We start from the raw sequence: 16,214 nt of genomic DNA, 5'->3' as shown, positions 1-16,214 counted from the left end.
TGTTTATTGTTTGGAATTAGATTTTCAAATAATTTTATTTTGTGTAAGTACAATCATTTTCGTACTCATTTTGTAAAGAACTTTTGATTTTAAGATTATGTGATTTTCATTTCAATGTTTGTTTTTATTTTTATTTTACAAGCTCTGTACATGTTTTTGTATTCAACAATTTATTTTGCTATTATGACATTTTGATATCTTGCCTTATATCATACATATACAAACATATATATATTATAGTAAGTCATTAAAGGTACAAATATATTAACCATGATTTGTATGTGATGTGTTTTAAAATTGATTAAGTTGGCATGTGTTTATTTGTGACTGTGAGTTAATGATTTTGCATTTATAAGTGATTGAGTTGGTTTATTAGTACGTTTACTATGATTTGTATTTAGAACATTGTCCTTATGTTTAGAATTGAGGACATTATATTATGTTGGTGTTAATTTATTATGACTGGTGAGTTATGTTTTCTTATTTTTATAAATTTTTATTTTTTGGTCACATAATATTTACCTATTATTATATGCAATATTATCATAACAAATGTTTTCTAGGTAATCCAAATGGAAGTCCAACAAATGTCAGATGGACTAAAACGGAAATCCTGATCACTATATTGCTAACAAAGTATTTAGTATAAAAACATGAATATATGTAGTCAATCATCAGCTTAAAATTAAATTAAGACGACTGTTGTTATATAACTAGAAAAAGACTCGTTGTGATAAGCAATACGTTGGTTTGTAAATAAATGTATAACTTATGTTAAATATCATCAAATGATTTGGTATAAAGTTCTCTAAGTAAAAAATATCATTAACGAAATCAAAACTAAAAAAATATCATTTTTGACCTTCGTTGAGCGTTTAATATTATGTGTCAAAGAAGTTTAAGTACTGAATTAGATAGAATAATTGCTAATAAATTAACACTGCCAAAATATAACGTATGTCGTATCAGTGTACATTAATAAATATGCGTAATATTAAGGTTTTGAAACTTCGTGAGTTGCAAATATGTGTGTACGAGTTTTTGATAACTATTTTATCTTTTATTAGAATATTGTGAAAATCGATACCTAGTTATATTTCGTACTTAGTGATATTGTGAAGGATGTCGTCCAGCAGAAAGATTTAGGTAGAAATGATCTATTGAAAGTAATAGAGTATAAGATATCAGCTAGGCAAAAGATATTTCAAAATGAAGGATTGGAATGTGATCTGTTAGAAAAAACGACCAATGTCAAAAATAATAAATGTTTCCAAAACAAAAATACCTTCTCTTTTTTTGTTGAATGAAACGAATGAAGTACTGTTATGCCAACCGTAATTCATTCCCGAGTTCCACTATCGACTTGTGTTAGTTTGAAGGATCCCTTACCCCTAGAAAAACTCCCAAAGAAAGCTGTCAAGATGCTTATCAAGAAATTAATTAATTAACCTTTGAATGTCGTTCACTCGACCAGTGTTTGTGTCGCCCTGACTGCCTCCGGGTAAATATACTTTGTATTGATAAATAGTTAATAGTTAACAACTCTGCTGTATAGTTTCCCTTGGAATGACCTAATTACTATACTGCATGATCCACTTAGCTGTGTACACCTTCAAGCAAATATACCCTTAGCATGGTCATTGTAACTACCTACCTATATACAAATATTATCCAACAGAAATAACATAGCCAACCATACTTCCATTTCATAAAGATCTTATAAAGACTTTTAGAGGATTATCAATGTAGCATTGAATAAATTACTGGGTCTGTAGGTTATCATGTAGTTTCCCTTTTTATTTACATCCACGCATGGATTGCTCAGCTCAGATCTTGAAACTGCCAATTATATAAATTTGGACAAGTTACGCTATCCAAAATTTACATCATCTCCTGTAATCTGGCAGTTTCATTACGCATACATTTTTCAAATTTTTGTTGACGGTAGTACATTGTTGTTTGAAGTTATCAAATTTAGCGACATCTAGATTAAACAGATTGATAAATTCAAATGGCTAATGACCATTACATAAATGTTTTGTAGGGTGTTATTACGGTGATGGTTCTATAGATTCCCATCAATGTTGTTTTTATACACGTCTTTCTTATCGATTACAACCTAGACTTCGACATTCGCTTCAATAGTTCAAAGTTGTGATGGGGTTTGAACATTATTTATGTTGCGTTTATTGACATTAATTGGAATGTTTGCATCTTGACAACTTTTTTTTTTAATTTTTATATGAAGTATAAGTATTTTTATTTGTGCATCAATGTCTATCATTTTCAATATCATCATTTTTCATTCATTCAAACCCCATTTCATTCTAGCGGAGAGCTTTCTTATTTAACTATATCTGAAATGTATGTTGTTGAAGTTTCTCTTCTTATGGTGATTGGGTGCACGTGTTCCTCAACAGAAAGCACTCCTCTGTTGTCACCATTGAGATTGTAATGAATGTTTGCTTTGAGATATTCACAAATTCGTACCAAATTAATAACTATTATGTAGGTACTATATTTATGCACCAATTCTCCGTTTTCATTTATTACAATCACGTTCATGTCATTAACATAATAGCTTTTGCGACGTGATGCACAAACTAACCGTGACAGGAGCAGTAGACTCTTAAGATCTTAAAATATACCTTGATACGTATTGTATGTTAAACTTATGTTATTATTTACTTTAGCGTCTACTGTTCCTTCTAAATCATATACGTGTCTTATGTTTTTCTGTAACTATTGTAATCTTGCAGGTGTACCCTTCTCCGGATATGCACCTTCACAAATGTTATCAAGCGGCGCCATCATCGGGCTGGCTTTAGCCGGAGTTTTCCTCTGCCTCCTCGTCGTGGATCTCCTGCTGCTCTGCTTCAGGCGCCAGGGCGTCATCGCCACTCTCTGCGGCAAACGTGGCAAGAAGCACAAGGACGACGAAGCCAAGTTGGGAAGGTAATAAATCAATTAATTTTCCTTGTCCGTTTTTATTATTTCGTTAATTAAATTTTCATTGACATCACTGTCCGTCGACATTTTAACAATCATTTCCTTCTTGTGTTTACGTGATTCCTTTAGTTCTTCTTAAGTGTTAGTGTCGATGAGAGATGTTTCTGCCCGCTAGTCTGTACGGTTGGCGTTTCCCGCTCCCTTATTGCAGCACGAAGCCGCGCGCGCCTCCGTCCCCCGCGCCCTTGCCGCCGCCCGTCAAGCTCGTACCAACCCCGACGTAAGGCTTTAGTTTGTCTGCATGCTTTGTTTGTGCGGATACCGCCACCGACTAATAACTAAGTTATTATTAGCCCTTGGCCTTTGTAAATATTGACGAAAGCGTTGCGCTTGCCCAAGCCTCGTGTAAATACAGCTCTGGATTTAGATTTAGTTTAAAATTGCGTACATATTAATTCTGCTTGATTTAATTATTCTGTAATTAGAGATCTGTGTAAATACGTCTTGTTTAGATGTAGTTAGGATCAATATCGAGACTTCAATCTTAATTAAAGCTTCGGAAATGTTTTTGTCTGAATCATGAAATTACGTTTGTTGTGCCAGTTGTCTGGAACATCTCTTACGACCGTTCACCTTTCATTCTAATTTCATGTTTGGTTTGTTTTTCATTAATACTAATTTAAAGAATGCACCTTGTTAAATAAAAACTGCACTGTAAACTAATGACAATTGTCTCTCCCTCACGCTGCCTTCCGGCCACCATAGCTATGTCCCGACCACGCCAGTGTAAGAAAACTTTCATAATAATTTCACACCAGTTCACAGAAATGATTTAGCAACGTAGTAATTGGCCTTGTATTTTATGCTTTTTGTCGTTTGTATGCTTTGAGAATTTACCCTTCGTTAAATTTCATAATCCCTTTTGAAAGGTTGCACGACGTTATTTTGAAGATCTAATTACTTTGAAGCACGGATTGTGCTTAAACTATTACTGATATGGTAAAGATAAAAGCCAAATTCGGTTGTGTAGCTTTTCAAAGGGATTATCATATTTCCTTTCGTATAGAGTAAATTGAAAATAGAACAACGTACGCTTTATTGATGAGCTTTATTGTGTAAAGATGTGTACCTAAGTAAGTTTTTTCGAGAATTGAATATTTTGTAAATGTAAGTGTCACTATCTATTTGCTGCTGCTTTTCCATCGTCATTCGGTAGTTCCATGTACCTACTTAGTTCTAATAACGATAGCATTGAAGATTAAGATGTCAGATATGTTAAAGAGAAGAACATCCTTATTAAAATATCCTTGGTAAAACTTAAATAATACCAGGAGCAGCATTTGAACCTTCATAACCTCATCTCGATTTGATATTAAAATAACTCTCAGTAAGTACAGTGGACGTCAAAAATATGTTTACACTTTTGCATCTTGCAAAACACATTTTTTTGACGTCGACTGTACATCTTATAAAAAAGTTGATTGTTGTGACAGTATGAATTAAAAGTTTGAATACCACTCCTGACGGTAATTAAGAATCTAATAAGAGATTCGTGGAAAATTCGTGGGTAAATGAGACTGGACTTGGTTTAAACAAAACAAGTACTTACGAAAAGCTATTATTAAAGAAATATTGGAAACATCTAACATACTCGTAAATGCCTATAACGGCTGGAAACCGAAAGGCGAAGCCTTTCGTGTCCAATAAAATTATTACGAGTAATTGCTAATAATGTCATTCTAATTTAAACCTTGAGTTATCCTGCAGCTTGTTTATAAGTACTTACGTCTAGTAGGTAGCATGGTATTTTTGTATAAAAGGGCCACGTTGAAAATTTAGCCACTGCACGGTACCTATTCAACACAGGTAAATTCATAATTATGGTGATTGTGTTAAGAAATTTTTGATAATCCACACGCAACAAGACGCAATTTAGCAATCTAATCGCCATTAATAGTGGGTCACGTAGAAAATATGTTGTGGTATAAAGATAGATAGATTATTAACAATTTATATTTTTACAGAGATGAAAAGGAACCCCTTAAAGACACTGCTGAAGACGCGCTGAAGAGGAACTCATCTGTAGAATTCGATGGTCGGCGAGTTTATGCCACAAGCGGAGGCACAATCATTGGCAAAAACTCCGCTGTATAATCAATTTGAATTGAAAATTGGATACGTGTATTGTGCCAAGAACGACTTATTTGGCTTAGAAGCAGCTATAAGATTAAAATAAGACTCTTTGTCTTTGAGCTGGCAAAAGATATCGTTTTATAGTTACGCTTTTCGTTTTATGCCGAAACGTATGTCGTTCTTGGCTTTCTTGGAGACGTCTCATTTAGTTTTATATAACGTTAAGCTCTATTTATAATCTACGCGAATGTGGGACTGTACACGTTTAGCTTCATTTCAAATCCTCAAATTGGTTGGTTAGGCTATACTTACACATTCATGATTTCAACAAAGTTATTTCTTTTAAAATTGTTTTGTCCATGTACGAGTATGTTCACATGGCGAAAAATACCCAAAATTTAAAACCTAATATGTATAGGTATCAATGTTTTTGTGCTGTCGAGCTGAAAAAGTTGACAAGCTCTCAAGTTGACCGAGATTAATTAGTTCTGATGCAATGGAATATTTTATTATTATTAGCCATCTTTTAGCTTTGTGTCACACTTAGTCACTGAGTACACTAATTGAAGTGAATAAGAATAACATGTGAGTCGCAAATTAATATGTAAGAATATAAGAAAGACCACCATCGGTAGACCCTTTTCCCGCCTGGATTGAATAATAAATAGATGATTGACTGAATTGTGTGCAGTTCCTAAGGGCTGATTCAGACGGCGCGCGAACTCGTATACGATTTTAGTTACATTGCGGACCATTGAGGTTACGTCAATTCAGCCGACCGATCAAATTACGCAATGTAATGAAACTCGCATGCGAGTTCTCGCACCGTCTAAATGAGCCCTGCATCTGTCGTATTACCTGTGAGAATAAAGCTTGTGTAGATGTGATGAGCGTGACCAGTATTCTGAAACTGCCAAAACGAATTTGTTACTTTATTATTAAGTACATACGTAAGCAGCTTTACTATGTCCTTAGATATAATTATTTATTACCTATCACTACTATCTACATCATATCGCTTATATTTCGCATTTTATAATTAGTACGCATCTGTATCCACCGAACGCGAATTTCTCAAGATTAGAAGTAAAATTTCGATCTTTTTACACTATAGCCGTTTATTAAGGTACAAAACGTGCCTTCTAGAGTATGTACTTTGTAATGAGGGTATTTTTATATTTAAGTGTACATACACAATAGTTAGGATTTTTGACTACACAATTAGAAACCTGATTTTTTACCTTTCCATTTTTTACATCACGGATAAAAAAGTACCTAATTATGTAACCTAATACTTACTATTAGAATTAATTATTTATCAGTTAAACATGTATGTCTCTCTAATCTTATAATGTTTATTAAATTTTTTATGCCTTTAGTGCTTTGCTATGACCAAAATGTACCGCTAGCAAAACGTTAAAGAATGATCAAATAATGCTGAGTACCTAAGAAGTCTCATGAATTGGTAAATCAGCAAGAAATACCTCTAACAAAACAATGTTTTAGCTTAACGAAAATATAGCCGCTATTATTATTTTAGATTAGGCTTGTAAATAAACTAATTCTAAGTTCTGTAAATATTTTCTAGGTTATATCTCTAATTGTTTTATTTTTATAGATTTAGGTATTTGGGGTCATGAAATAGTAAATACACCTGCTTAAAGTTGAATATGCAGATTAGAGCAAAGTATTTGCATTTAGTGACCCCAATATTATGCAAAACTACTTGCTTATACTACGAGTAAGCTTTTATAAATCATGTTGTGTTTAATTTTATAAACATAATGCAATTCACAAATAAAATGTTAGAAGACATACCTAGTTGGTTACTAAGTTCCGTTACCAGAGTTTTCACGGAATAAAAGGAAATAGGTAGCAATTTTTAATTATTCGTGTATACAATTGTAAAGCTTATTTATTAATGATAAGCTTACAATACAACCTAATAAACATAGTTGTTCTGGTTTTGCAGAATTCCTTATAGAACACGGAAAAATGGCGTAAAAAAAAACCGTCAAAAGTACCCTCTCTGTTCGTGTCGTTTTTACATGCTATTTATTTTTAATCATATTAAGAATGTATCAGCTTTGCACAGTTCGATAGCTTGATTATTCATCTTTAATTTAACATATAATTTACGTAGGTTTCTTTGATTAAACACATAGTCTACAGAGTTTTCCAAGCCTGCCTCCTGCACAATTGTCTAAATCTATACGTTTTCGTGCGAAACTGAAAAATATACAATGTTTGGAGGGGAATATCTTAGGGTATTAACTAGTAAAAAAATAAACGGTCATCACAAAATTTACGGTATCTTAGAGGTCTCATTAAAATAAGCAATTGAATCTTCTGGCAAAGTTGCAAGATTGCATTAGACACACTTCTGTAAAGTATAATTTTCATAAACTGACCGCGTGTTTACGCCTTCATGTAATCTGGAGCTTTCCAAGGATTCCCATGAATTCTCCAACTGAATTTTATATTATTATATCATGTTTTGATCGTTACAAAATAAGCTATCAAACTGTGCCTATTTTTTTTTATTTTAAGCTTTATTTTATATTTAATGAGTTGGAAACCTTGTAACAGAACTTAGTAACCGACTAGGTATTGTGGTCGAGAACAGGGAACAAAAAAAAACCTATTCAGTCATAATTGTTACTTAAGAATGGAAAAAAATTCGAAAGTAAGCATTTTGATAGGTACGCAAAAGAAAATTTAAGTATTCTGACAAGAGTGACAAGGTATGGAAAATACTTCATCTATGAAGTTTTGAGATTAAGTTAATTAGTACATCTGCTTTCAAACCCTTAGTATCTTATTTTAAAAGTAAATACCGTAATTAATTATATCATAAATAATAATAAAAAACTTGAAATAAACCTATATATTTCCTAAATTTAAAACTTTTTTTTTTCGCAATTACATTTTTAACGTAGATACAAATGCGGATTCAAAGCAGATTTAAAATATAATTTCTTATCAAGATTATCGCTCATAAACTTGCAAATGAAAGAAAACCGAATTATCTACTTAAATTATATAAATTACCTATAATGTCGAAGCTTGAATACGTTATCGCATGTAATGTCTGTCTGTATGGATGTCTGTATGTCGGCTTGACGGATATCGGTGATAATTAAATATTACTGAAGCACATTTTTTATAAAAAAAATAAATGTCTCAAAATTAATGATTGTCTCATTTCTACCCTCAAATGATTAATCAGTGTTTCACATACTTCAATGTATTGGGTTTAGAAATTGTTCTGGGCACAAATTTATTAAGGAGTAAGGGTTTGTACCGAAATGCAGATCTAGCTTTGACCACTAAACCTGCGGTTGGCTTCTGGCTGTATCTATATAGCTATATGGCTTATTATATAGCTATAAGTCGAACATTAGGTACAAACTGTCTTATATTATGAATATTAGAGATGCCACGAATATTCGGCAACTTTTCGGTATTCGGCCTATTCGGGCATTTTGCCGAATATTCGGTATTCGGCCGAATGTTGCCTACTATTCGGCCTAATACGAATATCTGTTGCACCTACATAAAAATACGCAATAAATATAACCGCAAACCACTGTGTCACATTTTAACGTGTTTTCTTTGAAAGATGTTAAATACGAAGACCCTGCTATTGAGTATTTGTTGATTAATAATTTTATTTTTATCATGGGTCTGATTTGATTGACTGTAAAAACTACATTCACTAGTTCTGAGCAACATAAGCCTTAGCAAATGTTGTGCTTTGTTGCTGAACAGTTTTCATACCTAATTAACGTGACTCAAAATGTTCGCCTGTTATGCCGAATATTCAGCGCTTCGGCCGAGAGAGGGGCCGAATATTCGGTATTCGACCAAAACCACTGTTCGGGGCATCTCTAATTAATATCATTTACTTAGGAGTTTCGCTCATACCTCTCTGGCTAGCTAAGTTCTTTAAACTCTATAATCACACCATATCGCACCTTTTAACTGGGGTGACCATAAAATTTCAAGGATCATTAATATTAATTTATTCCATTGATGTTTAAATTACCAGTTATTAAAGGTGAAAATACGACAATATATTATGATGATTTATACTCGTTAGTGAGACCAATGGGTCTTTACCGCCTTCCTTATTACAATGTAATTTTTTACGGACTTTTTGATTACCCTGCGAAGGGTATAGTAAGCAGAGTAACGAGCTTAACCCTCCTATTTTATTGTAATTTCAACTGTAACATTGCGAACACAAGATACATTTTTGAATTATATCTAAAAAGAAATAAGTCGTTCTGAAGTTAACATGTGGTCTTTTGTCGAAGATGCGCCCGAACCTTGACAATAGGGTATGTTGTATAACATCCTGATATGCGTGTACATCTGTGGTAATAATATTTAGGAACTTATTAACATGAATAGGGTATTTTTATTCCCGTTTCCAATACTAGATACATTTTTTTTTGTTTAGAAACTTGAGTTGAAAACGCAATAGGTATAAAAATCTGAAAGTGAAGTAGGTAAGTACCTATGTAATAGACTTACAATTTTAAAATATATTTTTAAACAAAATTAGTGCTCAGAATAATAGTCTAACGAATATTATATTACATATTGTATTATTTAAATGCTACCAAAACATATTATTTATTTGCTCATATAAATGTTAGATTTGATATTGTTGTCTGAAATAAATGCATTTTATATTTATTATTTTTTATAGAAAAAATAACAATATTAGCCTTAACATTGCTGGAATAAAAGTTGGGCTTTTATCATTATTTTATCAGTAATAATGTCAACTTTGTGACATTGATGAAGTGATCCAAAAAAGTAATCCCAAGAGAAAACATTTGTTTAAATGTATGGAGTGTTCCGCCACTACCGCTATATGTGACGTTATCCATAAAAAGGGACCTTATTGTCGATGGCGCTTACGGAATTATTAACGATGCTCCGATATAAATACAATGCCGCGCGACGCTGTGCGGCGTAAGCGCCATCGACAATAAGGTCCCTTTTCATAGATAATGCCCCATATGCGTCACGACGCCACAGGGTGCAGTCAATCGACGCAGTTTAATACAATATTGCGACAGTTAAAATATTTATCAGTATTTTAACGGTAACAAAGAGTAAATCAGTTGTACCGTTTCGAATAAAGTTGATTTTTGAATGATCTGTGATCGTGTGTACAGACAGTGGGCGTGCCATTTCCATTTGTATGTAATAACTGTAACAGGTTTTGCCCTTGAAATGTTGTTGTTGATGAACTGGCCGGAGATAGAGAGAGCAGTCTCACTACAGAAGACTACAGAAAAGGTGTAAGGTCTCAGAATAAATAGTGTCTGAGTTTTGCAGCCACATCTCATTGCGCTATTCGGTGGCATTATTTTCATGAATTGACGAACGTCTACCGCATAATGTACGGGACTGCACAACGAGCAGCGACATCTATGTACGTCAGCTGTCAAATTCGAAGTAGGAGTTTTTAATAGACTTTCAAACTCTTCTACTATTAATGATGCTATTGAATATGCGTTATCAAGCATCGCATAGGGTAAAGTAATAGTAAAACCAATCTAACTATAGTCCAAAACTAACTCGACTATCTCCGTTTAGGTGTAAATATTATTTGAAGGAATGTCATTTTCACAAAAGTAAGAAAAAACTGATTTATATGAAAACACCTATTTCTATCTGTGTCCAGCGGGGACAAATGGGAAAACACCATTCCTACTCATACTTACTCGTACAGTATCAGTCAATCGTAAGTGAAAAGGGATTGGGCTTAACATACTGGTAACCTTATTATACGCGGTTATAAACTAGTGAGGGTTATGTTTGAGAAATGGACGCAACAATGACATGCCCCACACCACATGTAATTTATAATATGGCGGGGGAACTACCCGTGTCCTTACAATGGCACCAGTGCAGTAAAATGTCTTGGTATAAAGCAGGGATGTTGCGAACATCCGCATCCGCAACCGCGGAACTTCCGCATTATTTTCAACATCCGCATCCGCATAAAATCGATGCGGAGCTTATGCGGATGCGGATGTCGAACAAGTCGGCACAGGAACGTCTTAGCGGCGGCGTAAGTGCTAGGTAATTTCGTAATACTAAACGTTTCGTTTTTTTTTTTAATAAAAAAAATACTAAAAATGTAATATTTGACGTTTTCTAAGTACCTAATCTTGACATCCGCATCCGCGGATGTGAGCCTCTAAATATGTCAAAAAATCTGCATCCGCAACATCCCTGGTATAAAGGTTAAATCTAAATTGAAAAAAAAAAACATCCGGTGTGTAATTTAGGAATTCGTTGGGCATCACTACAGTCTACATAGTATAAAACAAAGTCGCTTCCCGCTCGCTGTCTGTCCCTATGTATGCTTAGATCTTTAAAACTACGCAACGGATTTTTATTCGGTTTTTTTTAATAGAATGATTCAAGAGGAAGGTTTATGTATAATTTCGAAGCCGGGCGTGTCGCTAGGTTTTATAAAGAAAATACATTAGGTAGCTTTCTCTACTTTTTATACCGCGTCAGTGGCAAACAAGCATACGGCCCGCCTAATGGCAATCGGTTACCGTAGTCTATGGTTACCTGAAACTCCAGAGCCACATGGAGCTGATCTGATGATGGAGACCGGAGGTGGCATAAGAAGTCTGTGATAAAACAACACAGCCTCTTTGTGTTTATCAGAATTGGGTTTGTCAGAATTGTCTCAATAAATAAATATTATAGGATATTATTACACATGTTGAAAGAAAAGAACAGCTATATATTTTATTACACAAACGGGTCTACCGCTATATAGTTTCATTGTTTTTACCGTAAATTACGACGTTTCAGCTGAGTCGCACCAGCTGCTGTGGTCACGAAAAGACTGACGTCAGCTGAAACGTCGGAATTTAAGGTAAAAACAATGAAACTATATCGCGGTAGACCCGTTTGTGTAATTAAATAATATATGTATACAAAACGCGAGAGTTTAAACTAGTTTAAAGTGTTATAAAAGGACAGCTGGCAATAAAAGCTTGTAAATCTCCAAAATGATTTTTTTGACAATAACTTATACAACTTATGTTACTAACTACGACCCAAACAAAATAATGCCTTGAACTTTATTTCGAGCTACAAATGTCAAAGACAATATGGACTGCAATCTGTATTGAAAGTCGTGAGCTCCTGTTATTGCAAATCTCGATGTCGTGAATGAGTTATTGCCAAGCAACATTCTAAATAACCAAATTTGGCCAATATAAATAAGTGGACATGGTTGGTACAGTCACCTGCAATAATATGTTACACAACGAATGCCGCAAAAATATCTGACACAATCTTATTTGTAGAGCCATAAGAGCGTGTCACATATTTTTGCGGCCTTCGAAGAGTAACATATTATTGAATGTGACTGTACCTATTTAATATTTAAGCGATCTTAGCGCAAGAAGGAGACGTTTCATAAAAATCTTAGTAAATCATTTTTATAGTATCATCTTGAATATGTCAGGCAAAACATACTTTTAACTATGCCTTAAAATCAGGAAAGTGCAGTCAGAAATCGGGCAGTCTAAAATACATAAGTATGTACCTATATGTAAATACCAAATAATGATTATTAAATTAAGTATAAAAAAACTAAAGGTATTTTTTTTAAGTTCTAATATAATTATATTTATTGAACAACAACGTAAGTATAAACAAACTATATAAAGTAACCTCAAATTAAAACTACCTATCTTCTTCTTCTTCAACCTAGCGTTTTCCCGGCCTAGCGCCAGGGTCCGCTTTCCTGCTTAGTCTTCTCCACTCTGCCCGGTCTTCGGCATCCTCATGTGTGAGATTGTTCTCTTGCATGTCCGCTGTCACGACGTCCAGCCAGCGCTCTTAGGCCTACCGCGGCCGCGTGATCTAGGACCTTGGACAGTGAGATTCAGGCATCTATTTCCGACGTAGTCTACCGGTCTGCGGCGTATATGGCCATACCATCGGAGGCGACTTTCCTGCAGCTTATCCGCTACGTCACGGATTCCGAGGCTGCCACGGATGTGTTCGTTACGTATGCGATCTAGTCGCGTAACGCCACACATCCATCGCAACATCTTCATCTCCGTGGCATGAAGCTGCTGGACATGCCTTCCGAGGACAGGCCAGGTCTCGCTACCATATAGAAGGACTGGTCGGATGATGCTCTTGTACACAAGGCCCTTTAGCTTCACCGGTATCCTGGGGTCGCAGAGGACCCCAAATTAAAACTACCTATAAAACAAAAAAAAAAGAAGGTAATAATAAATTATTAGTGTTTACAAAAGATTTCCAACCATACTACCCATTAATTAGTTAAATCTATGATCACGTTATTAATAAAATCCCATGATCATCATGTTCTTCAACCTTATAATTTCTAGGATTGTAATTTCGCAACTAATGTCCAAAATTAGGGTCACCCCACACCGTTATTGGTTATCGGACGCAACAATTAGGGTCGCGCACGCGCTAGGGCTTAAGTGCGGTTCATACTGTTCCCTTTTAAATAATTACCCGGGTAGCAGATGATATGGATTAACTATAGTGCACTACCCCTGGCGTATGAAAAATAAAATTTAGGTCGGTTACTTAGATCAAAACCTACAATTTAGATTCGGCAGCGTATACATAGGTAGGTACAGCATGATTTAATTTTGGTCTTATTATATACCTACTTTTATAATGATAGTTTTATTAAGCGTTTCTTTTATTTTTTGCCATTTTTATATATTGTGACCTTTATTTGCCACTTTTGTGTTATTTCTAGTCTGGATCGCGAGCCCTTGTCATCCTTATATGTAGAAGAAAAAAGTGACCTAAAATTTCCATACATTTTTAAACTTTCCTTTTTGTTACAAAATATATGGGGAATAGGGGTCATCCATTAATTACGTCACACGTTTAGGGGGAGGGAGGGGGGTGACAAGTTGTGACATGGGGGAGGGGGGAGTCACAAACATTGTGATGTCACTTTAACATTATCAGTAACCGAAAATTAATTTATATTTTTTTATTCGCTGTGTACAGTTAAATACTGAGATTTTGGATGTACTTTCGTTGTGTTATAAAATTACTAATATTTATATATCAAAAATATTTTTTATTAAAAAAATAATGCCGAGTTAATATTGTTGATTTCGTTGAAAACAAAATTGCCTCACACCAGGGGGCCCCCAGGGTTTGCAAAATGTGACCAAGTGTGACAAGGAGGGGGGGAGGGGTAAAAAAACCTAGAAATTCGTGTGACGTAATTAATGGATGATCCCTAAATGGTAACACGACCGAAAAAACTCTGGGACATTTTTTATCCCATTGAAATCGAAAGAGCTCGTGATTCTTAGTAGAAATAACACAAAAGTGGCAAAAAGGTCACAATATACATATAAAAATTGCAAAAAATAAAAGAGACGCTCTATTAATGACATACTAAATGGCTATATATTTTATCATAACATAGAGCTGACAAGAAACTCGTGTAAGTATAGATAGATGGGTACTCAACATCTTGTTGCAGAGAAAATGTTTACAAAACGATTTATTTTCTTCCGATACTGATCCACACCTACTCAGAAAATACAACTGCTCGTATCTATGATTAGTTTAATCTAAAGGTGGCCCGGTCGGACTTGTTAGATACGAAATGAAATTCAAAAGGTAATGTTCTCGCTAGTTAATTAGGGTTCATGCTCAACCTTATTTACATGAAATGGCACATGTTTCTACATAATATGCGGCGGTTAGGTCCTTTCAAGTTTTATTCTTGATAAGGTGTTCTAGTTTGCGTTAGTGGGAATGATTTAATTAGTAGTCTTATAACACGTTACATAAAATAGAGCATAATGAAATGGGTCGGAAGTTGCTTTTACTGAAAATGGCGCTTATTTGTATAATGAATTAGTTTGCAGCCGATTTAATTTGCGTTTTGTATTTCAGTTGCGAGTTTCACGTTATTGTATGAGTGGATTAGAATATTTTTGTATAGACAGAACCAAGGGGCTTAGCCAAGATAACAATTCGTTCGCAGATAAACGAAACGCTGTCTCTATCACACTAATATGGAAGAATGATAGAGAGACAATAGCGTTTCGTTTCGTTTTCTGCAAACGATTGTCATCTTCACTAGTCCCCCAGATACGTCTGACCAATACACAGAAGTTTACAAGGGTGGTAGAACTGGTAGATGCGAATTGCGAAGTGGTCGTATCTTTGTAGTTTAGGTGGTTATCACGTTTGTTGTATGGGAGCCCCACTTAAATCTTTATTTTATTCTTTTTTTAGTATTTGTTGTTATAGCGGCAACAGAAATACATCATCTGTGAAAATTTCAACTGTCTAGCTATCACGGTTCGTGAGATACAGCCTGGTGACAGACGGACGGACGGACGGACAGCGGAGTCTTAGTAATAGGGTCCCGTTTTTACCCTTTGGGCACGGAACCCTAAAAAGGCAGCATTTCGTTTCTCTTTCAGCTATTTAGTCGAGAGATAAATCTGTAAAAGGTAAGTTCAACAGTTACATTAACCAGTGCATAATGTGCATATACCTAGCCAGTCACTGTCCCCACGGCACTTTCGGAGCACGTAGGCCTCAATTAGCTTATGCTCATACGTGCTCTATCAATTTAGTTCGTCTATTGACACCCCGCCGATGTTATCCATCAAAGTGCCAGCCAACCCCATCGCTGGGGAGCGCGATAAAATTTACCCCGTGAACGAGCAACTTAAGGATGACTCGCGTTAGACCGGGCCGTGTCCGGGCAGGAGCTTCCGGCGCTTACTTTTCTATGACAGATGACAGGTGATCACGTGATGCTTTCCATAGAAAACGAAGCCCCGGTAGCTCCGGCCCGGACACGGCCCGGTCTAACGTGGGTCATCCTTTAGTCGCATCCTACCGCTAGACTGTTTAAAATGTCCTTATGGGATATCTTCAGTGTATTTCAGCAGACAACCAAGTTACTAAATATTAATGCCACTTCTACTCGTAGTAAGCCCGTATCTCTTTTAAGGGGACTAGGTATACCCATCGGTAGACTAAAGGTTCTGTCACACAGGGCGTTTTTCGGGCGGGGCGTGAGCGGGGCGCGCCGCTTTTACATA

General features: G+C 35.2%; 1 protein-coding gene and 1 long non-coding RNA gene across 8 annotated transcripts in view; one reads left to right on the top strand and one right to left on the bottom strand.

Annotated features, from left to right (window-relative positions):
• The window catches only part of LOC134653404 (fasciclin-2), a 151,715-nt gene extending 146,337 nt beyond the window's left edge, over positions 1 to 5,378 (top strand). Inside the window, exons 14-17 of one of the 7 annotated variants that reach the window (XM_063508748.1) lie at positions 2,760 to 2,955; positions 3,125 to 3,229; positions 3,715 to 3,735; positions 4,974 to 5,378. In XM_063508748.1, coding sequence (XP_063364818.1) covers positions 2,760 to 2,955; positions 3,125 to 3,229; positions 3,715 to 3,735; positions 4,974 to 5,103 — 452 coding nt within the window. In that variant the 3' untranslated portion in view covers positions 5,104 to 5,378. Of the gene's footprint in view, positions 1 to 563; positions 1,283 to 2,759; positions 2,956 to 3,124; positions 3,230 to 3,714; positions 3,736 to 4,973 lie in introns of those variants that run through there. The other 6 variants (XM_063508750.1, XM_063508751.1, XM_063508749.1 and 3 more) reach the window with 6 other exon arrangements.
• Positions 1 to 16,214, bottom strand: part of LOC134653454 (uncharacterized) — a 105,966-nt gene that overhangs the window by 16,984 nt on the left and 72,768 nt on the right. The window lies entirely within an intron of this gene.

The sequence above is a fragment of the Cydia amplana genome, chromosome 13 (genome assembly GCF_948474715.1).
Source record: "Cydia amplana chromosome 13, ilCydAmpl1.1, whole genome shotgun sequence".
In the NCBI taxonomy this organism is placed as follows: Eukaryota; Metazoa; Arthropoda; class Insecta; order Lepidoptera; family Tortricidae; genus Cydia; species Cydia amplana.
Note: the sequence above shows the minus strand (reverse complement) of the source record. Positions and strands in the feature narration are given on the sequence as shown.